The sequence below is a fragment of the Dermacentor andersoni genome, chromosome 8, assembly GCF_023375885.2.
Source record: "Dermacentor andersoni chromosome 8, qqDerAnde1_hic_scaffold, whole genome shotgun sequence".
In the NCBI taxonomy this organism is placed as follows: Eukaryota; Metazoa; Arthropoda; class Arachnida; order Ixodida; family Ixodidae; genus Dermacentor; species Dermacentor andersoni.
The window spans coordinates 115,321,112-115,347,652 of record NC_092821.1 but is presented as its reverse complement, the minus strand read 5'-3'; the positions used below and the strand labels follow the sequence as shown (position 1 = coordinate 115,347,652).

At 46.5% G+C, this 26,541-nt stretch overlaps 1 protein-coding gene across 2 annotated transcripts; it reads right to left on the bottom strand.

Annotated features, from left to right (window-relative positions):
• Positions 1–18,071: 18,071 nt before the first annotated feature.
• On the bottom strand, positions 18,072–26,541 carry LOC126529194 (GTP-binding protein Rhes-like). 2 transcript variants are annotated; one of them, XM_050176790.3, is made up of 3 exons: positions 25,969–26,541; positions 21,574–21,812; positions 18,072–19,634 (listed from the first exon to the last, which is right to left on the bottom strand). In XM_050176790.3, the coding sequence occupies exons 2-3, from the start codon at positions 21,772–21,774 to the stop codon at positions 19,128–19,130; spliced, it is 708 nt and encodes a 235-aa protein (XP_050032747.1). In that variant the 5' UTR covers positions 21,775–21,812; positions 25,969–26,541; the 3' UTR covers positions 18,072–19,127. The 2 variants fall into 2 exon arrangements, with proteins under 2 accessions (XP_050032747.1, XP_054925650.1); XM_055069675.2 differs by having other exon boundaries at positions 21,574–21,781; positions 25,969–26,539.

Below are 26,541 nucleotides of genomic sequence, written 5' to 3'. Positions count from 1 at the left end.
TCTTCAAAAGCGACAAGAGCTGACTTGTAACACCTGAACACGTCCTCTCTGCGTAATAATTTGCCCTGGGTATTAGGAGGTTGCTCCCATTTGTGTCGTCTGCTCGTAAATGTAGGTAACGCATACCTGCAGGGACGTATTTATTGAACTTCAGAAGTGGGACATACCGAAAAATGAGACGGAGGAAGCGGGGTCGTTTGCTCATGGATAGCGTCACGGCTACGTAGGCAGTCTGTTAGCCAAGGAGCGCTATGAAAACTGCGGACAAGAAGAATTAAAAGGGTCGCCCGTTACTTCCACGGCTTCAATTGTGTAAAAAGTGCCGAGAAACAACGCCCAGTCTTCATAAAGAATGTGAGAGAACCAGGGGCGGGTAATTGTATTCAAACGATAGAGAGAGAGAGAGTAAAAACTTTATTGAATATAAATAAAATAAGGCACGATGGTTGGAGCCCCTATTGCAGGGCCCCACTGACAGGAGCGGCTCGCTGGGCTTGGTCCAGAAGAGCCAACTTGCTCTCCCGACCCTCGTCCGCAAGCCATGCCTCCCACTGCCTATTCCTCATTAGTGGTTGTTGGTGTAATATGGGGTTGTCTATGTGCGGAGGCCTCCTGGGGCACTCCCATGTGATGTTTATAGTATTGGCGGAAAAAAAAGCAACCAGGATATTGATAGCACTGGAGTGGTAATAGGCACAAGTAACTGTACAATATAAAGATAAAGACTTTAATAGAGAGAAAACATACCAAGGAAATATATGCAAAATGATGTGCTAGGACAGATGCAGCAAATTATGAATAGCTCAAGCAGTCTAGGTGGCTATTTCTCACCCCTCTGTTTTCAACAGGGTGTCAATAGAAGTCAAGATCGTCATTATCATCGCCATCATAAAAAATGTACGTCGCCGGTACATTGGCACTGCGGAAAAGTAATACGCATATATACAAGCTAACACTGTAATGTCTTTAAACCACAAACTAGGCTGAAATATTCATTAGCGTGGACGGAGCTACGAATGTGGGCCGAGATCACGGCTCTTTTCAGAACAGACAATGCATTTTTCATTGCGTGCCGTTGCATTCAATAGGCACAAAGGAATAGAGTTGAAGACTAGGAATGGCACACATTGAGCAGACGTGAAATTTGGCAAAGCAGTGCGTCCTTTACAGAGCCTTCCTTCTTTTCATCTGCTAAGACGCCCATAGTTTTACAACTGTGTGGTGGATATACCAGACTCGACGCTTTGTTCGCAAGGTACCTTATGCAATTCCACTTTCTTTAATCCAAGTCTGAGTAGGCTCTTATCGATAGAGAGTGCGCGATTGTTAAGGCATAGCAGAGCCATGAATAGAAACAGACACGAGCTGGACGACTAAGTATTTCCATTGAAACAAGTTGGCGGCATTTGCCGCAGGGATGAAGTTTGTACCCGCATGAAAACATACCCGTATTTGCATCCTTGAGTCTTTGAAAGGAATAACCCGTTATTTGCTCTAACCGAAGCCTAGTTGAATGTAACTGTTGTCAGCGTGCTTCAGGCTGAGTCGCTTGTAGGAGAACGGAGCTTCCGTTTACTGTCGTGGGTAGAAGATGTCTCAGTTACAGGGAAACGGTGTGTGTAGTTCGTGTGTAGTTTGTAGTGCGTCAAAGTTTCGGAAACGCAAATATTTTCAGGACGGACACGATACAAGGTATTCACTCTCTTGGAAAATTAGTTCTTTGATGTATAAATAGGAATCAGCGTTTTCAAGTTGAATGGAAAGAACCAGAAAAGGCGTGGCAGTATTGTTTTAGTGGAATACAGTTTTAACCGATAAGGGTGATTGAAAACAAACAAGAGAGCTAAGACGGCGATCGACGTGCAACTGCAATCTTACATATGCGTTCCGATTGATAAGGAGACGGGAAAGGCATGCTTCAGCCTCCCGCCAGGGCTATGTTGGTGTTTCACGTTGCGGCCATAGGAGGAATTAACCCCGCAAATTCACTGATGCTGGAACAGGGTAATGTATATGTATTCGTCTCTCTCTTGTTTCATTTATTGCCGTTCCGTCCTAGCTGAATTTCACAAACATTCTTATTCCATTTGCGGTGAAATATCGCCATATCACATTCTGCCTTTACTATACTGCTTTTCGAAATCTTGGTTGTGTTGTGTATTTAATGCCACTAATACTCTTTTTAAGAGCGGCATTTGAAGTCATAAGGCATGTTTCAGAATCAGCAGAGCTATTGAAACAAATATACTCCGGGAAACGCTCGACAAGCTCCACCTCAAGTTATCCACTGAAGTAAAAAATACAACGTTTCGGGAGAGGTACAACCACCACATCAACAAAAAAACGCACATCAAATTTTGAAAAGGAAAAAAAGAAGAAAAATCTGGAGCATATAAGTGGAATGTATGGGCAAGACGAAAGACCCATATGTCATTGAAGGGAGAAGGGCTCATTGTATCACATGGGTGTTCTGGCAGTTTCAAGAGCGAAACGAACGAACGTGGACAATTTGGCAAACATTCCGGCGTGACTAATTTTACGATGAACTTCGACGTTAACGCGATTTTCTTTGAAGCAGTGATGCAGCGACATGCCCTATTGCCGCTGCAGAGACCCGTTATATATGAGGCGTGTATGCCCCCGGTTCATATCGCACTTCTCACTTAGGGTTCCTCGATGTCAGCGCCGCCTCCCCCCGTTCAGAGTGGTGACGCCCTTTGACCAGGCCCGCGCGCCACCTCCGCGAAATCGGGTCGGAGCTTATGAAGCGGCCTTACACGTACAGGCGCCGACAAAAGTGGTATATTCCACGCAGCGGGAGCCAGAGCAGCGGCACACTGCGTCGCGACGCCATCTACAGGCGGCATCTGGGATCGAGACTGCCAAATAGTGCCCTTCATTATCGGGAGACATGATCCCAGATACTGCCTGTAGATGTCGTTGCGATGCAGTTTGCCGTTGCTCCGGCTCCCGCTGCGTGGAGTATACCACTTTTGTCGGCGCGTGCACGTTCACTAGTCAGTGCGGCGCTGTCGTGTGGCTCGGTGTTTGTGACTTACACGGTGCTGCGGATGAGTTCAATGAGTTGACTTCTCGCGCTCGCGATGAAAGGTGCGTGACCGTGTCCTGTAGCTAAAATCATTCCGCCAGACCAATTTGCGGCAAACATTTGTGCACCAGCTCAGCGGAAAGAACGACACCTATGTCATAGATTAAATTTCTTTTGTCTGATTTCTGATAGTCTTAGATAACAGAACGTAATGTACGCGTGTTTTTCAGCAAGACACTTAAGCGCTATACTTATTCAGGCAGGGAGTACCGTACTACACTAGAGGCGAGAAATATTCACAAGCTGAACGCATGGATTTATACATTAGGCTAAATGTCTGCAACGATCGTGTCAGTTTATCATTGTTTAGACGTCGTAAACTGTGCCTTACATTTGTTTTTAACTTACTAAACAATAAATTATGTTCTTTTACGCACCACTATCTCATTATTAGGCGTTGTGGGGGACATAAAAAATAGTTTTGTGCACCTTGGGTCTTTACCGTGCACCTAAACCTAAGAACACGAGCGCTTTTGCATTAATCTCCCATTGTGATTACCCAGCCGTAGCCGTGATCAAAACTGTGACCTCGAGCCTGCTTTTTGACCCTCCTATAAAGTACGTCTCCGCTAATGTAAGACGGTTATCTGCCATCAGCAGATAACCGTCTATATCATTCTTACTTTTCACAAGCACAATTTGTATTTCGATAACTAGAGCACTTTAATTATTGGCAACATTGCCCTATTTATTTGCCTTGTTTTGTCCTATTCCTTTTCACGACAATACGCACCTAATTTTGTAGGGTGAGAAGTTGCACCAGACTTTTTGAAGGACAACTTCTAATACCTTTAGTATGCACCAGATGCGTCAACTTGGTTTTGGAAAGCAATTTCTGACCGTAAGCGAAAGCGCGGTGAAAACAACTAGTTATCTGGTGCGCTCGAATGATTCAGTAGTGTTGCTGTACTGTAAGTGCTCTACCTTCGCTTTTAAGTTGAGATGTAAATATTGCGATGCCCGTGAAGATACGCACTCTACAAATGTTTGCTGCGACAGCGAGTGCATAACCTACATTCCCGCTGTCCGTCATAGCGCGCCTTCACATTTTCCGACACAGTATGTTGGCGTAACCGGACGTGTCACTACCTTGTACAAAAAGACGCGGTATTTAGGCACCACATTGCCACTGAAGACGCTGCGCCAGCTAGCGTGTTCATGTCATGTCTCACAAGACGAGACAAGAAAACGCTGGCTGTCTCAACGTAAGGCTTTTCTGAATATCAACTCAGACACAATTTTCTACGTCCATATGACGCGGGAAAAAGGATAAATAGAAAGTTACTTCCCTAAAGGGGCGAATGAATGCTAGCTGCATAACAAAAACTATCTGAACACGTGTTCCTCCTGATCGCGAGGGAGTACGTGATGCAATCCTAGTGTAGCAATTTTTTGAAGGTGGTGCGGACCTGAATGCCCTTGGTGGAAACTTAATAAGGTTTGTTTCAAACGTTAAGCTCTTCTATCGACTTGCAGTAAAGCAACAACCGCCATCCTATTTATACCATGGCAAAAAGAAACTGCTCGCTTTGCGGCCTAGCTACGGGTGTGACATCTTACACACATCATTGCCAAACTAAGCTACTCGTTCGACAACATATCTACTCGCCTATATGCTGGTACACCGTTGTCCTGTGATCTCCACCTTTTCCTGTTCGCTGCTATCCGCGAAGCAGGGGATTAGTGGCAAAGCCAACAAAAACTTAGGGCTATTTTCTCAGCAACGGGCAGAAAAACAAAACTAAACGAGAGAATAGAAAGAAATTCAGATGTCAAAGTGTGAGCGATTCGCACGATAGCGCGCACCGCAGATGCAGCTGTTAGTACGCGACAAAGCATTCCACTTACATCACGTTCCTACAAAAGTCAAAACGGTCATTACTTTTGAAAGGATCCTCACTAAGATAGAAAAGACACAAGTGTGGACGCTAGCCATTAGGCATGAATAGAGAGGTCTTTCACATTCTGGGCACACAAAGTTAGAGGGCGCCGACAACCGGGCTTATAAATGAACACAAAGTACAAAAGAGCGCACAGAGCCCACTACTGAAGTTTGTTTTCGTGCAGGGAAAGCCACTCAGGTGTCCTATTTCGAAAACTCTGTGACGAACTGCTTGTCAGTGATTTCTGTGCACATGTTTCGGCCATGCTTGTCAGTATTCTTGTGTCTTGCTTTATTGCGCGACTTGTACAAAAAGAAGAAAGAATGTTGCAGATTTCGATAGCTTAGTGTCGATATTGATGAAGCAACTGCACTCTCAATGAAGGTGCCACGAAAGAGACGCACGGAGTTATTTTTTTCCGGTTTAGGGGAAAATGATACGGAAGTTCGCAGGGAAGCGATAAATTGGTTCGAAATGCCCCGCGCAACCAATTTCTCCATTTCTCTACATGCTTGAAGAGGGTTCCTGACTTTTCAGGGTCACAGGAAAAAAGGGATAACTGCAAGCCTCTTTAGGAAGCGCTGTTTTGACAAATTCTAACCGAAAGCGAAGCCGAGTCCGAACTTTTGTACCTTTGGCGAGTAGCGAAAATGTCGGGTTGCTTAAGCCGTGCTTTGAACTTTGCTGCTGCGAAGGGCGCCAGTAAACTTCAGAAAGAGTAACCACACGCGGCACTTTCTCCTGGAAGTGAACTATGAGCGCTTTCTGTTTACCTTCCGCGTTGCAGACGCTAGGCTATCGAGATCGTTCACCTGCGTGTTTTTGGCTTAAACGTCGCCAGCTCTTCGCAGCATTTACCTCGTGTGGGCGCAGGAACTAATAGGACGTGACCGTCTGTACTGTTTGGCTCTTGTTTATGGGGATGGGCTCGCGCTTACGTCGTCGGCGCCTTTTGATCGAGAGTTCGCTCAGCGTGTCGTTTGCTTCTCGTAATCCTACAGCGTTTTCTCGGCGTTCTAACAGACCGGGATGCAGTGTTTGGTTGCCACCATCAACATTTTCAATGAAATCTTGTGGATTTACTTTGTAACGGCTGCTCACTCGAAGGGAATATTACTGCCAGGTCACTGACCTCCAGCCATTGCATTTCGAGAGTCTAAGCTAAATTGTCGCCGATTATTCAATCCTCCTGCGGAAGCAAGCATTAGCGCCCCCCATGTTGTGAGTAGAGTGAGTTCGGCGAGAAAGTAGGGGTGCAAATGAAAGCAAGCCGTTTGCTAAGCGAGTTGACTTCTATAGGAAAAACGCGCAGTGGAGTAGCGCGATTGCCGAGTGTAGTTCCAAGCTCCATTGTATAGATAATCTTTGGTTTGTCAGATAGCCAGGACCATCCCTGTCAGAATTACACACATCGCCACAACTACGTTTTGGTGCGAATGGCTCCCTCGTCGACGACAATGCGCTCGCCGAGCGCGTCTCAAACAGCTGGGGAAACCTGTGACAGGCGTGGGTAGGACTAAGATGCATTTCCGAAGGGTCGACATTTACAAAAGCAGAGGGCCGCAAAGGCTAACTTACCTTGTGCTGTCGGCGCCTTTCACGTCGAAGGTCATGAAATCCTTAGCCATGGGGTCTACAAGGAACGAGGGCCGTGAGGGGGTTAGCTCTGATGCTATGCCGCAACCGATTTCGGTGCCAGTTATGTGGATATGGGTTTGTACAAAGCGTACCCTAGGAGCAGCGTTCAGGAAAGGGCCCGACGCCCTTGCACTCCGCAACGCACACATGCGCCACGACAGGGCTTCTAGGCTCTCCAACACGGCATAGAGAAGCATCTGCAATGAGACCGTCCACAAACACGGGTTTAATAGGCCAAGGTAACCAACACTGTGCGACAGTCACGGCGCTGATGGGCTAACGCTCACCGCACGAGCGATTCAGTAGGCGCGCCCATTGTACTACGGCAAATCGGGTTTCATGTAACCAATTGAGCCGTCAGCAGGAGAGAGCTCAGGTAGAGAGGGCGCCCGGGGGTCGCTATTACTGGGTGGGCCAATCAGCGCGCGTCCGGGTGACGGGTGCTCTCGCGATGACTCGTCGCCGGGAGGCAGAAGCACGGTTCGCGCGAGAAGTTATAGCTCCGGCACGCTAGCCATGTCCGCCATGTTGCCAGTGGGGCGGCGGTTCCCTGAGACCAAGCTGATCACTACGAGCGAGCTGGAGGATGAGGCGCGGGAAGGTGCGTCGATCCCTACAACGCGTAGGAGGTTTACAGGAACAATTGAGTTATGCAGCGTAAACAATAAGGATAAATTAAGAGTTAAGGACACGTAGGCAATACGCCCAAAATAAATTGCATTACCTTAACTTTGTAAAGGATGGTTAGAGACCTATGAAAAGATGGACTTGTTACCGTGAAGGAGATCGGAGAAATGTCATGAGCAGGGAATCTTAGAAATGAACGAGCTAATCGAAACTCAATTCGTAGCTTCATGTTCTGAGCTGAACAAAGTGATGACCTCGCACTAGCTATGTATGACTGCATTTGTCTACGTAAACGAAAGCCCAGAGACATCCCCAAAATAAACGTCCAACCAAGCCCGCTAAACGAACTATACACATTTAGTGTTTCTTTTGAAACCACTTCAAACAGATTTATATGCTTCAGTATGCGAATATATTGATAGCAATGCCACAAAAATATTATTTCAATAGAATAATTAGGCGGCACCCATCTCACGACGACAGTCGAAGGTAACGCAGTTTAGCATTGGATCAATATGGCGACACAACGTATTGCCAGCGCCAAAACAAGTTATGTACGAGGCGCGTACTGCAGCCAGACTCCTCTTTAGCGACTCCCTAATAACGCTCGCCGCCATTTTGCGGCACTGCCACGAAGCCTTAGCATGGCCTCCGAGTGCATGGCGCGCCGGTGTGTGTGGAAGCTGAGAAATGCGTCGCGCGGCAGCCTGACTCCTCTCTCTCGCGCTTCTCTGTAAGCGCGCTGCGCCATCTAGTGGTGCTGCCGAGAAGTCCGCCTTTGGCCTCCGAGACTAGAAGCGCGACTGCGTGCGAAGGAGAATCGTTCCGTCGCTAGCCGCGCATTCAGAGGCGCCACACGCAGCAACCATAGTTGGCGACAGGTTCATTGAAGACCGCCTCGTACCCAGCGCACTTGTGGAAACTTGGTGCCATGCTCAGGCTTCGCGGCGGCAGCGTTATGTGGCGCTGAGTTGCCTTAGGGAAGCGTGAAAGAGGAATCCCGCTCCTGTACACGCCTCGCACATAACTCGCTTCGACTGTGGCAATACGTTGTGTTGCTACCGTATTGCTGTGTCGATTCAATGGTAACGCATTACCGTCGACAGTCATCGTGAGCTTGGTTATTTCTGCCACCATTTTTTACGTTATAACGTATAACGTATTTTATACGTTATAGGGACCCTAAAAAGAGCAAATGGAACTAGAATAGTCAGTTGCCCCTCTGAAAGACCAAACACGTCGGTATTGCAACGTACTCACATTCAGTAAGCCAGGAAAAAAATTCGAGTATATAACAAGATTTAGGTGACTACGCCATATTGAACCTCTAGGACTAGCAGCCCCGGGATCTTAATAATTTAGTCCGTGTCCACCTGGAAACAAATAAAATTTATTTTTAAAAGATATTGTAAACAATATCTTTCAAAAATAAATGCTTATTGTTATACAATTGTTAATACTTTTATGAGAGAATATATTCTCTTATAAAAGTATTAAACACATAGTGTAAGAGTTTACCGAACCTTATTTGTACTCAGAAACTCTGCTGGCCCTCGTACATAACTTCCAAAACAAGTTAGCCATCTACTCTAATGTCTCGCCACATAAATGAGAAGAGTCTTAAGAATATACGTAACATGCACACCTCAACATTCAGTCAAGGTGTGCATACTGATTAAGAAAAGTTTTGTGCAATCCACTTTTAACTTAGGTTTTAACTAAACCCCAAATATTTAAGTCACATGAATAGAGCAGGGAAAAGAACGCATTTAGACACTTTGTGCAAAACGCAAAACTTCGTTAACTCTGGTATGGCGGAGGCTCTGTATTCAAGCTCCAAATCTTTCATTTCCTTCTTGGTTTAGCCTAATGTCAGCGTTTCGGGTGGTCTTGGCTCCAACACCTGCGAGTTCACGCTGCTACTGACAGGAGCTATTAAGCCCGATTTTACGAGCACTGTAGTTTTACGTAGCTCAACAGCAAAAATACTACGAAAAAAAGTTTCTGAACAATACACAGCTATGTATGCGCGGACGTTCGCCTGAGCGCGGTAATGTGTAAAACGTTTGCTAAATTGGTTTGTATATTATAGCGACAAATTTAATTCGCTTTTTCAACACGTGTAGGTAAGATAAGCTGCACACAAACAAAAATGAAAGAAAAAGAACATGATCGTTACACTAGGGCCATCTCAACTCAGGGGTAAGGTGATCACAGTACGACGGACAGTTAACGTTAGGTTTGCTGCCGACGGCCACAGGTAGCAATAGTTCCTTGGCGGTGCGGTAAACATACTGTACTTACAAGCCACCAAGCAGAGTACAATGCCAGACGCTCGAGACGATGTCCTCTGCTTCGACGATCGGACAATGAATCTAAGTTTGCGCCGCAAACGACCTGCGTTTTACGGCCAGCTAACTTGACTTCGATGTGAGTGGCTGAAAGCGCATTGCGTTCTGGTTTCGTAGAGGAAACCAGAGACGCCACTAACCAGGCGCAGTGACAAAACTGTCCACAGTACCCGTGCAGATAAGTGCAATCTAATGCATTCTAGTGCAAAGGGGGGAAATAACTAAAAGTGGTGAAAGACGTAAGATAATTCGGTGCACTATGGCAGAGAAGGAAGATGGGGTTGGAGTACAAAGCAGGTAAGAAGGAATACATGCAAGTGATGAAACGCATGGCACCATATGACCCTGGTTCTTCTGAGCTTCGTCTGAATGATTGCAAATGAGGAGGAGCCATGTGTACAAAGCGCAGAGATAGGGATTATGTGCCACGCTCTTACCAGATGCAGAAAACCAGGGCCGCTAGTCCTGGTTGCTGTGGCAACGGCTCCTGTGGAGGATGCCTCGAGCTTCTGGGTCAAGCAAAATGACGGCTAAGGATACTTCGTCATCTATTTTTGACGCGACAGCGTCAAGCGCCCCGTGTCGCATTAAAATCCGATGTCGGCGTTGGACGTCGCTTGGTGAAAAAGCATTCCTAACCACAACCACGGAGGCGGTCTGCGTGTCGCAGAGGCATTACTTAACTGATTGAATTCCTTAAAATAAAACACGTCAGCAAGATCCTAAAGTACGACTTAACCGCAACCTGCAGATGTGATAGCCTCGCATCTTAATTTGATTATACTAGCAAACATATTTCTGTTACGCGGATACTCAAACACAAACCCCTTTTCTGCTCGGTTCCTTGCAACAACGGCATCGCGCTTGGCTCCGCGCATCCGAAAGAAAGCTGCGGCTGCCGGGAAACGTGACAAGCTGTCAGGGATCTTCAAAATCTATCGCGTTCCACTTTTAAAGCTAAAGCTTAAGAGTTCACTCAAGAAGAGAGTAAAGCGAATAAAAAGTAGAAAACAAACAAGCAAAGTTTGACTTCGTAATGCAAGCGCCCCCAGATATGTTCCTTTGCAATAGAATGGGAGATGTCTCGGGGAATAGAAAAGAAAGCTCGCGCAACAAGTACGCGGCGAAGTTACCTTAAAAAAGCTTTCAGTTTGAGCTGTGCGCCTCACACTTTAACGACGAAGCCATCGGGTTTGTTCTTTCTGCTGAAATTCCTTCTGCGTCTGCTGGTAAAAGTAGGACACCAATAACCTGCAGGCCTAGCTTTATTACACCCTACACTGACCTTACATCTAAGCAAGAGAGAGAAAAGTGGGTCATCTGCTCAAGGATAAAAACAGAGGAGCAAGAATGCCTGGGCGATGCTGTTGACTCGAAAGGACTGGGTCGATTGGATGGAGTTGGACGGAAAGAAAGGTGTCATTGTCGTTGTCACGGGTAACGGATCACTGTAAGCTCAACTCTTTAGTCTACATCGCGCATTCGCTCACAAGTAGACCGGGACCTGCACTCATCGTTTCTGTATTCGGAGACAAATAACTTTGACCGGGAAGCCCCTTGTCGCATCTTTGTTATTGCTTGGTTTATCAGTATATTCAATGGCTCACGCCAGGAAGGAATATCTGCTACGCCCTGCATACGTTGTCAGTTTCATGCGAACACGAAGCCCTAGCGCTGCGTCACGGTAAATCTAGGACGATCACAAGGCTCCGCAGGGCAAGCTTTTATTTCCGGAGCGTATATAGGTGAATATCATCGCATCGATTGAGCACACAGGGGAGTTGAACCCGTGCGCAGCCGACAAAACATGAATAAGTAGCAGACGACGCGTTCTTCTTATCGGTTGCTACGAAGATAGAGCTGTCACCATCGTATTCTGCTTTACAATGCACAGGGGTAATGCACAACAGTACCTGGAGTTTGTTGGTTTTTCTACCGTTAGGATTTTTAAGTTTGTTCGCTCTAAAGCCACGAGGCTCAGAACACAAATAGTAAGTGCAGCGACTGCCAGCAGAAGAAAAAAAAAGAAATAAAGCTGTCACGACCACCTTGTGCTTTCGAAAACCCATGGTAGTGTTAAGTGCCTTGCTTACATTTCCTTCTATTTTGTCGGTGCACTTTCCGTGTTTTCAGGTTTTGTTTTTATCTTGTTCGCGTTTCGATTGGATCGGAGCAGGTACCGTCGGCCTAGATGACGTAGCTTGTTTCTTGTCGTCTCGAAATCTGATCGCGAGCGAGATGTGCCTAACGGTGACAAAGCTGGGCGACACGCATTCTACGCTGAGCGTGTAAGCGTTGTGGCATTAGCGATGCCATTTATAACACGGCATTTACAATGCACCACCCACTCGAAGAAAGAAGCACGCACACGACAGAACATGCTGACGACGACCGTCAACGAGTTATGTCAAGAATATTTGCTCAAACACAGATCTGTTCTGTTCGTCTGCGCCTACTTTTGAAGTCACATCTATAAACTTTCACGTATGCTGAAATTTATTTATTCTGTTTGTTGTTCCAGCAATACGTGTTATTCTCACAGGCTGTTGTAACTAAAAGAAGAACAATGCCAGCAAGAGGAACAAACAGACGCTATTTCGGTGTCATTTCATTTGCATCTCAGGAGAATTCCTGTACCAGAATCTTAATAGAAAGACTCCCACTCATTGGAATTCATAGTGTTCATTTGCTCAAGTCCTTCGGAGAAGCGAGCTCTTGTAGGCTTGCATGTACAAGCTACCGGAAAGTCACTTTGTCTGCGAGACTCAAATAGAAGCGGCTGGCTGAACAATGGCTTTCGTAAGCTTTGTGTTTAAAGAACTCTCTTACGAAGTACAAAAGCGTGCCATGTTGTCTATAAATGAAGCTGAGGCCGAATGTGACGGTGTCGTAGACGAGGCATAAAGAGGGCCAGTGTAAGTTGCGAGCCAAATTAGTTATAAGAATAAGGTCTTAACGAGAAGCAGCTTTCGAAATTTTGAATATGGCCTACCTCCCCGCTTTTCATTTATTACCCACAAGTAATTTCCCCTTTGTTGTCCTTGGTGTCAGTGTTTGTTGGCTTCTCTGATATGACTAATAAAAAAGGGCCCCTCGGTTAACCCCCTTTCTTCGCATTTACTACCTCCCCGCTTGTAAGCCAAGAGCATCTTTGCACTCAATTGTGGCAAATAAATTTTGCCTCTCTCTAAGCAGACGAAAATGTAATATATTCAAGCTGCACTTTCTTTCTGTTGATATCCCGGCACATCTCTGTTGCAAGACCAAACCTACCCTGCTTGTCAAGGTACAAGGCCGGTTCAAAGCATATTTGATCACTGTTTATATTTTCACACTCTCAACCTAAGTCATTGTCCGAGGCACTTGCTAACCATACGATAAATTCATGTAGATATAAAGAATATTACATTCAAATACCATTTTAAGCTCCATACATTCTTGAGGATCACGAGAACGTTGGCTTGGTTGACAGACTTATGTTTTCCGCCAGTGATATTTTGTTGCTTTCGGTGCTAGTATTGCTACTCCTATTACTACGAGTTCGTCGACGACAATGATAACACAGCGGAACGAAGGAGCATCTAAAAGACATATAATGCTGATTCTTCGCGCTGTGAGAAAATCTTTTGCAATGCACCTTTCAGACAGCTGGTGGCCATCCTGTGTAGTTTAGGTTTCTCCAAAGCACTACCACATGAACGGACGTGTTTGTGAAAAACAAGAAATTGTGTGTTTGGACTCTGGATGACCACGCCATCGTTTTAGAGCGTGTCTGACCACCTCGACCCCGGTACCCCGTCATTTGTGTCCTGCGAAGTCATATACAGAAGATATCGCCTTAGATACTTACTTTACCCTGGTGTCAAGCCGCCGTTTGAAGAAAAGGTTAAGAAGGACTTCACCAGTGAGCAACTTGGTACCACAAAAGGAGAGTAGCAAGGGTACTATACCGTCGTCCTTTTACCATCTGCACCTTCGGGCTTAAACTCGCTGGAAAGACGAAACCTGTAATATCTTTAGCGTGTGGCGCAAGGGCTAGTCGAAAAACTAAATTCGAATTATGGCTCTGAAGAATTCTTTCTTGTGGACCTCAAGGCACCCACGATGGTGGATACCCTTTTGGTTATTGCAGAAATGGGAAATATTTGCGCTCGTTCCTTCTTGGTACACGGTGAAAGAACGATAACCAGTACGACTACCGATGTGGAGCGGGAAGTTATTTCATCACCGGTACCAGTTGCTAACATGTATTAATTTGGACGGCCCTGTTGTATCCAAATATATTTCATACAGAATCTCTGCTCCAGTTTAATCTATCGTCATCATCATTCATCCCATCCTTTCTTGGAATTCGTCGTTTACACTTGTGCAGAGTACCAGGCTAGAGCACAATAGCTCAGGCCCACTTCTCTGTCTTTCCTACAAATAAATCTCTCTATCTCTTACTGCGACAACATTTATGGGCCTTTGCACATCATTTGCTCGGGACGTCATCATTGTCTGTCGCATTCATTACTATTTAATTTTTAAGGAGGTCTTCGACGAACAGCTTTAGCACCTTAATGCCACTCTTGGGAATGAGCTACCTGACTTTCCACAGAGCTACAAGTTTCTTCGCACAACGGGACCGCCATTAACATTCCACCATTATGGCAATAAGAGCGCTCGAAATTCACCGATTACAGGCGTATACGTTAGTTCGAACAAGCCCCCGTTGTGAACCTACTATAATGAGCTCCACGGTGGAGGCCGAAGGGCAACTTAATTACGACGGTAAGCGTCAAAGTTACTGAGCGCCAGGCAATAACGCAATACTATATTGAATTGACCGTTGTTTGATGATTACGTTATGCCCGCTAGTCAATATCGAAGCTGATGAGCCATGCTCGGCCCCTTGAAGGCTGCTATTGAGACATTGGGCGAAATGCTTGTTCTTAATCAACAAGGGAAGGCGCACACGTGCATAAGTGTACGTTCGTACGTGCGCTGCGTTTGTGACTGCGTGGTCATTTTTACCAGCACACTCATGCACTCATGCGTAAAATTGTCTCGATCGGATAGCTGTGTGCCCGCAAGCGATACAGCGTTGCTTCCTACTGGTGATTGCGCTAAGCGACCGGAGAACCGACGTTCAAGCGCTGAAAACAGTGGGCTCGAACGAACATTACAAAAGAACTTGCGAAAGACGAGCGTTCATTGTAACACAAGAAGACTTCAACTCTTCGCTTCGAGAGGCGGAACGCGTCGTATCGTGTTTATGTCCAGGCGCACGTGGCTGTACTTCCGGGCTCGGCCAGGGTCGGAGTACTTCTGGGGATACCACGTGCCCGGACTGTTTGTTGTTTTCGTCGTATTTTTTTCTTTATTTTATTTTTTTTTTAGTTTCCTACCCTTTTGTGTGTAAAAAAGTGGTCTTGCTTCTTTTTTGGCTATGGATCATTTTCGTCCATTACTTTATACTTGCGGAAACCTTTGGCTTTGGCGACGTGCTGGCCGGGGGTTCCCAAAGACATTGTTCGATTTTCGCACGTGCGCTAGTGTGTACACGTGCAGAAGTTGAAGGTAAAATCAGTCGAAGACAAGAGCCCTACTAGTTCTTACCTCTTTCTACTTCGCTCAATCTTCTCTTTGCTTTAAAGCGCTGGAAACGTATGAAATGTCAATGTTCCAACTAGCCCAGCTGCCCGCTTCAAGTACGCTGTTCAACGAACCTCTTTCACGCCGACGCGGAACACTGTATAGATGCGGGACTGGGTAGCCACCGCTTTTAGAACAACGTTTTTGACGCCGACTTGTAGCACAGGGTATGCGCCACTCGGTCTGCAGTGGCCTTCGATGAACCTCTCTGACGCCATCTTGGGTCAACAAGTATTTGCTGGTAGGTGGGTGCTGCTCTTCAATGAACGTTTCTGACGCAACTTGGGTAGCCAAGCATGTGCCAGTGCAAACGTGGTGCTTTCGAATGACAAAAAAAAAAAAGTTCCCTTATATGTATCCGTTGGAGAGCAGATTCGAAGCCACGTGCCAAGGGTTCCTCACAGACAGTAGACCGAGTGTTCTTAGGGAAGCGTGAAAGAGGCGTCCCACTGCAGTACGAGCCTCATGCATAGAGCTAGTTTTAACGGAAGCAGCATTTTGTCACTATATTGAGTCAATATTCAGGCATTACCATCGACAGTCATCGTGAGATGGGTTCTGGCGCAATGTTTTCCGCCTATATTTGTATATAACCGTTTTCCCGCTAACCTGGGTCAATTTGTAGTCCGTGTTCTAATGGCTAGGGCATCGGGCTGCAGTGCCGAGGGAACAGAGTTCGAAACCAACCGTCCGACCAAAATAAGTCACTGAATAAGCGTAAATATGCGCTGCTCTTCAACGAATCTTTCACCCGCGGACATGAGCCACTACATATGCGAGACTGGGTATGAACCGCTATTTGATGAAACTCTTTGACGTCGACTTGCAGCAGTGGGTATTTGCTGGTTTCCAGTTAAACCTTCTTGGTGCCAAGCGTGTGTTCTACGAAGATTCTACAGCTGCCTTGTTTTTACAGAAGCAAAGTAGGAGGTTATCAGTCAAGAATGGAGTCAGGCAAGGAGAAACAGTCTCTCCATTGCTATTCATTGCCTGATAAAGAGTATTAAAGCTATGGGACTGAGAAGACATAGCAGTGAGATTCCACGGCGAATACCTCAAGAAGCTTCGACTTGCACTAGCATTACCCTGTTCAGCAACACTCTGGATGAATTGCAGCCAATGATTCAGGGCCTAAACCGAGAACGTGGAAGTGTATGGTTGAAGAATAATATGCAGAAGGGAAAGGCATGGTACAAAAGCCTTACCAGGGAACAAGGATTCATGATCGCCCATCAGCCTTTAACATCTTTGTACATCTGTCTACGTCAATTACTCACAAGGAACGCTGATCACGAGAAGGAAATTTACAGAATGATAGAATAAATTTTGAGTGCATACGGCAGGCATTACCAAATCCTGATTGGGAGCTCAGCACTGTCGTTAAAAGGGAAAGTGTAAAAGCATTGCATTCTGCCAGTGCTAAAATATGCCGAAGAGACCTGGAGGTTAACAAAGAAGTTCAATGGCAAGCTAACGATCACGCATAGATTGATAAGCGGAAAAGTTTAGGCGTAACCTTGAGATATGAAGAGAGCGGTCATGTTGCTCCTGCAATATAGTCATCTTGCTCCTGTGGTTCGAATAAGATGAACAATTGCCGGAAAGGAATCCGGCTTATGGCAGAGGCCATGGCCATTTCTATAATTTGCCTCATTTTTTGTTTATATTGTCCTGAAGAAATCGGGCACTAAAGTCACCTTGTGAAGTGTTCTGTAAAAGCACTGCAGCCCGATGCAATCCGGCACTGCAGCACGATGCATGCACTATAAAAAGTTTTAAATGGTCACGTGCATCTCGCGTTGACACTGTTAAAATTTTTAAAGTTTGAATGGGATATATTATACTGGCTTTATCAAGAGAAAGCTTGAAAACGAGAATTTATTGCTTCAGAACCTTTTCACTCAAACGACCCTTAACATGGCTATGGCGGGCGCAAATTTCACTTGTTCTGCAATATACAGCATCAGGTTAGGAGAACGCAGATGGCATGATATTTCCTTTATTGCACTCTTTCCCTGCACACCCAAGCACAAAAGGTAATCTGCAAGAGAGGAGCAAGTAAAGTGAGATTAGAAAGCTGTTGTATGGCTTTCCTTTTCTTCTATAATTCCTTGTGCGTTTGCAGCTTTCACCACGATTTCCGTACCAAGAAAACTTTAGTAGCAAATAACGGCTAATTTAGAGTCTTCCGACATGTACGATTCGAGCACTCATACAGGAATGTTTTTGCCGAAGCCACTGCTCTTACACTGCTGTTCTGAAATGCTTCAGTTTTGTTCCGCCTATGTGATGAAAAGAGCGATACGTTAAACTGGTAGACTGGCAGTACACTCAAAACTTGCACCTCAGATGACCTTCAATCGCCCGTAGTAACATCTCCTCTACCTGATTTTCAGCTGTATCATAGGCAACTAACTAGCTACGACTTCGAGAGCAGGCCTAAGGCTGCTGGGACCGTGGCCACACCCGTCACTGGCTCGAAAAGCGATTCGTGCACTAGTGCAGTACTTGAAGTGCACGGGCTTAAGAGACCGTTTATAGTGTCCTTGTGTATGGTGTCCCTCCCACACGTACTCAGCGCTTACTCTCTCTCTTTCTTCCTCTTTATATTCCCCTTTCCCCCACCCCCAGTGTAGGGTAGCAAACCGGATGCTGTTCTGGTTGACCTCCCTGCCGTTTCTACCCTTTCTCTCTCTCTCTCTCTCTTGATCAGACTTCAACTGTGAACACGTTGAGCGATTCCTTAGACATACGCCCACACGATCGTTTACAATGCATGGGCGAGAAGACGCAATGGTTGTAGATTAAAGGTTCTCGTGGAAGACGTAATGAATAAAATGCGCCAATTTATTTCGACGAGATGCAACAACACTCGTAAAGAACAAGAACTCACTGGGCAGCGGCACAGTTTATGACCGTCATGATCATGAACTCGAGAATTCACTGCCGTGAAGGTTATGTTCGCAGTGTGACAGTCCTCTTGGGTAAAATGTTCCAGACCGCAGAGGATACGTGACACCATTGTATCGATGCTCATGAGAAGCTGTGGATTATGCAGAAGTATAGGCTGCTTCTGCTGTGTCATGCTGGCAGTATTGTGCTTTCTTTCGTTCTTTTTTTTTTTTTTGCTAATGCCGGGCTTCCTAGGCTGCGCATACAAGCGGCTTGTAACTTCAGCTTTCACTAGCGAAATTCCACCGCAATGAATTTGCTCGAAAGGAAAGAAGTTTAATCCCATAAGCGATATACTATATTTTTTTCTGCAGCTGGAACTTTAATCTGTCGGAAATAATAGCCAAGAGCAACTTCGACAGCAGTCTATTTGGACCACTCTATAAATTAGGCTTCGTGTTGATCGTGGAAGCGCGAGGTGAATGCCAGGTTGCTCAACATCCCAGCTCTAAGCTCAGTATACGTACTGTTAAGCTCATAGTGAATTGCAGGCCCGAGTCGTCAATTTGACGAAGGAGAATCACTTGTTAACAGGTGAAAGTCACTATTTATTTGTTTTCACAAGCTACAGACTGGAACCAACGACGTTTTTATGTAGAATGTTCCTCCCACCACAATTTCACTCATTGTCTTTGGTAGGCTTGGTTGTCGGGGACACAAGAGTTCCCGACTTAACGAAGACCTAGCGAACATAGCGGTTTCACAGTTTTGGTCTCTCGTGTACGTTGAGTGTAGAACAAAGGCATTTATGCCCGGCAAAAGCGTTCGCTATGGTCAGGCCGATGCAGTTCTTTGTTTCACTGCAAATTTGTGCGGTCAGTATCGCACAACAGCGCAGATGATAAACATCCCAATCGCTGGCAACACAGGTAAACGTGCGTGCTCAGAAGTTCAGGTAACACTAGGGACTTGTTAGGGACACTAGGGTAGTCATGACACGGCACAGCTGTTCCTCTTCAGCAACGTGTTGTCCTTGATGGTCGGGCTGGTCGCGTAGACGGGCAGCGAGCGCCGCCTCTTGTTTAGGACGGCCGGGTTGAGGTCATACGGGATCTTGGCCAGAGCAAGGAGTTCCTTGAAGATGGCAAACACGTTGACATTCTCCTTGGCCGAGGACTCGACGAAGCCGTGCTCCCAGTCGATGGAGACGATGGTCTCGGCCACCTCTCGCCTGACGCGGCGCATCGCGGCGGGCAGGTCGCACTTGTTGCCCACCACGACCACGGGCGCCGTGGCCGAGTGCAGCTCGGCGATCTGGTCGCGGATGCCGCGTGCCTCTTCGAACGACTCCGGGTCGTCGATGGCGTAAACGAGCACGAACGCGTCGGCCGTGGTGATGGCCAACCTCCGCATCGCCGGGAACGGGTAGCTGCCACTCGTGTCCACGATGTCCAGCGTGAGCGAGGCACCATTCAAATCGTATTCGGCCGTGTGGAACTGCGTGAATGAGAAAGACGATAAAAGAAGAAACAGTCAAGTCTGGCTCGGATTCCTTTGTTCTTTTTCGTAAGACGGGCAGTGCAAAATTTATAACGTCAAAGAATTTCGGAACAATGTTTCAGGACTTCGTGAGTGCAATAAGGTGAAATAAACAAATTTATTGGCGAGAGTTATTTTGATTTACATGGTGATTTTTTATTATAAGAGCTATATGCTGCTCGATGTTTATGCTAATTTTATTGAACTTTCTAGAACCGGTATCTCCCATCAAATTCCCTCGAAGAAGTTGATTGACGTAATTATTATAATATTTACTAAAGTGATATTGTATTTCTTGCAAATGATATCCGCATGGACACGTTGAACACAGGCAATGGCCTATTAAGGGTAAATGTTGAAGACCTTTAACGAAGTCTTTGAAGTATAAGAAAGGCTAGGTGTCTATGATTGCTTGATAATATCTTGTAAGACCCCGAAACACCCTATAAAGTGTAGCTGTAGTTAGGTAATATGAAGTCCTTTGTCACTTTCAAAACTGCAACTATAGCAAAATAACGCAATATAATTTTAAACTAGAAAAACTCTAGTGTGGTTAATCTTGGCCCGACGTACCGGCTAGCCCATGTTTGACTTTTGCGCGGACAAGGGGCGCTATAACGTAGAGCTATTCCTAACTTTTCTATTCTCAGTGGCTATGGTGTTAGGCTGCTGAGCACAAGGTCGCGGGATCGAATCCCGGCCACGGCGGCCGCATTTCGATGGGGGCGAAATGCGAAAACACCCGTGTACTTAGATTTAGGTGCACGTTAAAGAACACCAGGTGGTCGAAATTTCCGGAGTCCTCTACTACGGCGTGCCGCATAATCAGAAAGTGGTTTTGGCACGTAAAACCCCATAATTTAATTTTTAACTTTTCTATTCTTATTCTGTAATCAGCCCTGCGCGATTGGTCAAAAACTTTTTTTGGACCATCCCCGCTTCAACTGTCTCTCACGCGACGCCACGAAAACTGCGATAGCTCTCCATCTGATATGACTTGTACGCACTTATTATGCATGATTGGACCGAACAAAAGAAAAATAGTTATTTCCGATTCGACGCCTTTTCGCCATTAGCCCTCGCCTATTGGTCAAGTTTTCGGGCTGCACCCATTTCACCTGTCTGTCACGCGACGTCACAAAACCTTCTCGTCACAGTGACGTGTACGCGTTGAAGATGCATTAATATGCCGAACAAAACTTAATGTTTTTTTCTGAATACCCGCAGGCTGCCCCGTTCCAAAAGGAACAAACGATAAGTGCCACCGACTTCTCAGGCACTGGCTACGCGCACCTGCCGGAGAGCATGGGTTTATTTGCGCATAATTAAGCTTTCTACGTAGACGTGTAACGTTTTCGAGCACTTTCGGGACGTGTACGCCCTCGCTCTACCAACTCTTCTCTGTTGAGGATCCCTTTTGGCGGCATTCTTAACCATCCGTTGCACGCCGCCACAATTTTCGAGAGAGCCACGGCAAGCTATTTTCGGGTGTCTTTTCAGGTGGGTTTGTGGAAGAAGCTGAAAATTGCCAAAATGAAATCTCGCAAAGCCCAGCTCGCTTCGCTAACTCGCTAATTCACTTTCATACCCATTCCCTCTAAGGCCGATGTTGTGAACGCGAAATCGACGCTTAGCAGCAGGGATATCCCGTCTGCTTAGCTGTGGATGTCCCGTCTGTGCCTGAGGTTAGCGCAATTGTCTTGATTTTAGTCTTTAACACAAGCTGCGAAATGCATTCGCGCTGAAGTTACGGTCATCCCCAACTGCTAGGGGGTGCACTGTATGGGTTTCTTAATTGGTGGTAGGTATGATCTCGCCTGCCCTGCCCAGCCTGCCCACCCACCCGTCTGTGCGCGTGCTTGTTAGAAGGCCAGAGGGCGCCAGTCGGAGCACTCACCTCTTCGACGGTGGCAAAGTAGTCGACGGGGAACTCGTCGTACAGGAACTGGTGCACGATGGCCGTCTTCCCCACTCGTGCTGCCCCGAGTACCACCACGCGGTACTGGTCCTTGGCCGGGTGGCGGTGGTGGTGGTTGTGCGCGACTTCGTGCAGGGGCTGCAGAGCCGACAGCGACGGTACCTGGCCCGTGATTGGCATGGCGGTTCTGGGCAAGTGATGTGCTTGAAGACGAGGGGCTTGGACGAGGACAAGGTGAGATCTAGGCTCTACATCTACAGACTCAGGGATGGCCTCGCGAATAGTTATGCGCCATGTGCATAATTTCAAGGACAAAAAAGATTTCGGGGTTTAAGGCGAAATGGTTATGTGTAATAAGCATGGCTTTCAAAATATTCCTGTTCTTGCCCCACATATATTTTGCACTGCCTGAGATATAAGCCAGACAGTGTAAAGAGCGAACAATTTTTCAACTTTATTTTCGTCTTGGACATTTAGAGAAAGGTTGTGTGTTATACCCATGCGAGTGTTTGCAGCAAAGGAGCTCATAGCCCCGGCAAAAGAAGTTTTCTCTAACTGCGCCCAAGACGTCAGTAAGCTTTGGAGGCTTCCTATGCTCCTTCGCGATGCTCCTTGCACCTTCTTCCATGCCTTGCACTGCAAAGGCTCCGGTGGAGCAAGACGTACCCACAACGCTCCGCCTACTGAACGCTACCATGGCGTGCAGTTTAAATTATAACACTCCAAAGGAGAATACTTCGAAGGAGAGCTACACCAGTGATTTAATTGTACTCGAAACTTTGTGGACAAAGGTTGTATTCAACCATTAGTGCAGATATTGAAATCTGGTGCAGTAACCTAAGTGTTGCGTCACCAACCACTACAGTACACTGTAAGCCCATTTACGCACTTAACAGTGTTTTGTCTCTGTAACTCACACCATTACACCTTTACGGGTGTAATGGTGTTAGTTATAGACTGATGTGTCCGCTTATCGATCCTTAAGTACGTAAATCACTTTGCAGTGTATATCATGCTTGAAATTTTGCTTTTCTTGCGGGAAACTGGCGAAAGACGTCTGCATTGAAAGATCTGTGCACGCATGCCACACAAGGACTGCATTCCTAAATGAGAACGTTTGGTTAATCGCCGTCATGTTCATAGCTTGCAGAACACCGGATTCAGCTTTAGTCAAAGAAACGGTGCAGTATAATACGACGTTATAAAACAGAAGCATATCCGAAAGTCTGCGCAATCACGCTAAGTATCGGGAAAATGAGGAGCCAAGTCGGGTATAACGGAAAGAAACTCCTGTGCCGGGTTCTATTTCGGGAAAATCGGCACCAACTACTCTTTCGTTGTTCTGCATATTGCTTTTGGCCCGTGTGTTTGCCCAGATCCAGGAATAGCGAGATTCGTGATAGCTTCGACGTGTTCCCGCAGAAGGAACATCAGCTCAGGGAGTGTGGTGAAGGAAGGCAGGGAGAGAGAGAGAGAGAGAGAGAGCTGGCAAGGGTTGTGGGGATTCAGAGCTCAGGACCGGTTAATTGATTCTGACTGCATTGTGGAAGGGTTCACGAAGGTTCAGAGTGCATCGAAAGGGGTTTCGAGGTGGATGCGTCTTTTTAGACATATTCGTTGGTTCGGGAAAATATAGCCCATTATCCACTGAGAGAGGAGACAAAACGGGCGAGAAAGAAGGTCACCTCTGTTTGGCAATGGAGGCTGTTTGCGAAGGTCTGGAACGTAGACCTCCTATAATCAATGCTGAAATTGACGCACGTGCCTGTTTCGGCCTGCGCAAAGTACGCGCTTTCGTTCAAGCTCGTACGTTTGTTTGAGTGAAGCTAACGCGTTCTGCCAAAGATCTGACCAATAAAGCTGGAGCATAAAGTATGTTGAGCAGCTTTTAGCAAATTTTTCGACACGCATAACCATATCTCCCCTTCCTGGAAAGAGGAAAAAAGAATGTGCTTGAAAGTTTGAGGCGATAAGTTCTTACTTGATGACGTGTAATATTAGTGAGACACGGCCATTACTTTTTACATACCTGGAATTTGTTCACGAAATAGTTCAGAAAAAAACAACACTGGAATTTAAGAACGTTACAACGCACCGAGCACAGCAATGACTTTGGCATAATTTACACCTAAATGAACCATGCTTTTTCTCGGTTGGGGCGTTATTCGTAAATCTAATCACAGATAGCATCCCAAAGTATAGTTGAGAATAGAATTGGGGCAACCACTCTTGGGCTGCCGCGAGAATTTGGTGCATGTCAATTTCGGGGGTTTCAGAAGCCTTAGAGACTGCGATGGTGTGTACATGCTCTTAGGAAGCCATAGCTGGCAGTACCGTAGTGGGTAAACACGACATTGTTCATATTGCATGCATGTGTTTAAGAAGACCGCACTGTGCACGGTCAATGAACGCTCCTGTCGCAGTAAATGACTTCAGAGCTGGAGAATATTGCCGAAGTCAGCCGGCTAATACTTTTTTTTGTTCAAAGGAACACTGAGCAACAAGCCGACTTATCTGGATAGATTATTGGTCTAGAAGTACAGAGTGGTTTTCTGTGCGTCCATATTTGACTTTTTCTTGCCTAGAAAACTGCCAGCAAAGGTCCCCGGTTGGTACTCCTGAATTTTACTCGCCCGCTTCAGCACGTGTCCTCCGTCTCTGTCACTGTCTGTGAGGTTAGCCAGGGCTGACGTCATATCAAAAGTACCGTAGCCCAGTATAAGTGGGGCCACTCAATAAAGCTGTGTTCTCGCTACGAATGAAGAGTTATTATTTACGGAAGCACAGTCTTTCGCTCTAGCTGGACTTCGTATTTTACCTTCAGCGTCTATTTAACGTTCAGAGGCCTGCTCCTTGTTCTCCAATCTGTCTGATGCAACCTGATCACGTCCCGCAAAGAGCGACCCGCCTTTTGCAGACTCGCTGACATGAGTTCGACAATATTTTTTCTGCGACGACCCTTACCTTAGTTACTTACGGAGTATATGCCCGCTTTGTGCGTCGTATAGAATCAGGGATCCTGGTGCCTTTCCGGGGCGACATAGCGGTGCACTTATACTTGCAGCTATAGCTTGAAGTTATGATTCTTTCTACATTCACTCCCCGAGAAAGTTTTCTTTAGAGTGTACTGAAGTGAGCGATCTAAATTGTTGTGCCTGTTTTGCAGGCTTCACTGATATTTTTTTTCGTTCTTAACGTCAATTAAGGTTCTCATAAGGTATACCTAAGCCGTTGCGCAGCACCTTACGGCCTCTCTCAGAAAAGCACTATGCAGTTGCCCAAGTGGCGCCCTTAAGCGAACGTGTCATCTTGTCGTTTCTGTTTTTTTTTTATGGCTTTAAATTTATCCCCTCCTTTCCCTACGTTTTGAGAAATTTATAAGCAGGCATTCTCGTAACCTGTTAATTTTCAGCGCCGGCTACAGTACAAACATATTCGCCCAACCTCCTCGTGTGGCAATTTACGACATCAGCCCGTACGTACATCTGGAGTTTCTAGCTTTACCCTCGGTACAGTTAAGCGTGAAGGGGCAAAGCAGCGTCGCCGCAGGAGGAGGCTTCGGCTGCAAAGGTATACGTGCTTCTCACGTCGGCATATATTCTCGCGCCTGTAAGCGCAGCCGTCAATCTTGCAGCGCTTGTGACGGGCTTCCCGAAGATTTTGTCATCGACAGCGCGTTTTATTGCTAGTAGCAGTTTATATTCGCAAAGGGGTGAAACACAGTATCTAACAGAGACGTGCAAATGACCGAAAAATAAAAAAAATGAAGAAACGTAGGCTCTATACCTACCTACAATGTCGAAACACGTGAAGCTGTGCGGGATAAAGGAGCACTTTTCAACATGAAAACAAAGCGAAATGGAAATTGGGATGTCGACATGCAATCAGCTACAAATATACCCGAGCCGACATCATGAGACGCTCAAAGCACCACAGACGGGCAACCGTGACAGCTCTAGAGTCGTGTCGCAGTGCTACGACGTACAAAGAACGCTTATACGACGCTAATTCAATCATGCTAGCGCATTCTGCAAACAACGGTTCCTCAGGACGAGGCAACTAACTTTATAATTGCAGCCATTTTCTTTTTCTCATAGGCGACGACTGTGTTGCAATTATCGAAGCCTCACTCAGAGTAAACTGAACCCAAGTGCGAAGATGCCTTGTCAAGTCGAATGCCGTTGCTCTAATCAAAGCATTATGCCTTATACGCTGCATAGCAAAGAACACGGTTTGTGCAATAAGATAAGCAATGTCTATCTGCAAAGCATTTTCGGTCACGTCTTAGTTTAATAAGCCTGTGTTTGATGCAAACATTCGCAGAAAGCTGCCACGGTGCGAATAACAGAAGGTTCGGGGCGCATCGAGACTCACCAAGTGCCGTGAGAGTTTCGGTCAAAAGCGAGTCCTCCCGGCCGATGCACGTAGAAGCGACCCACACTTAACCATTCAACATTTTCCAGTGCAGGTCTCACAGCTGCTCGAGGACGGAAATTCAAACGCTGCAGACGTAGCAGACGACGAACTTCTTCGGCAGCCGGAAGTGGGAGATGACGTTGTAAGTCCTATCGTTCGATGAACGCCCTCGACGCGGACAGAACGAACCACATGCTGTGCTCGCTTGTGAGCTCACGTGTTTCAGCGTCGAGATGAAAGCAAAGAGCGTCGAGAGTGCACGCAAGGAGGGAGCGCACAGCGCGACCTTTCTGCGTCTGAGACCGATGTCGACTAGGCCGCTAAGGCGCCGGCGCTTTTCTATCCACCGCCACACGTTATCTGGGCCCGCTGGGAAACTCCTGCAGAAAGGGAGTCGTCCGGGCCAGCCGGGGAGGGAAGCGTACGACGCGGCCGGAATCAGATGGAGAGATACGCCAAGCGACCAAAGGATGAGGGGAAGGAAGCTTTTGAGTTAGCCGAGTGGAGGAAGAGGGCACAGCGCGTATTCTG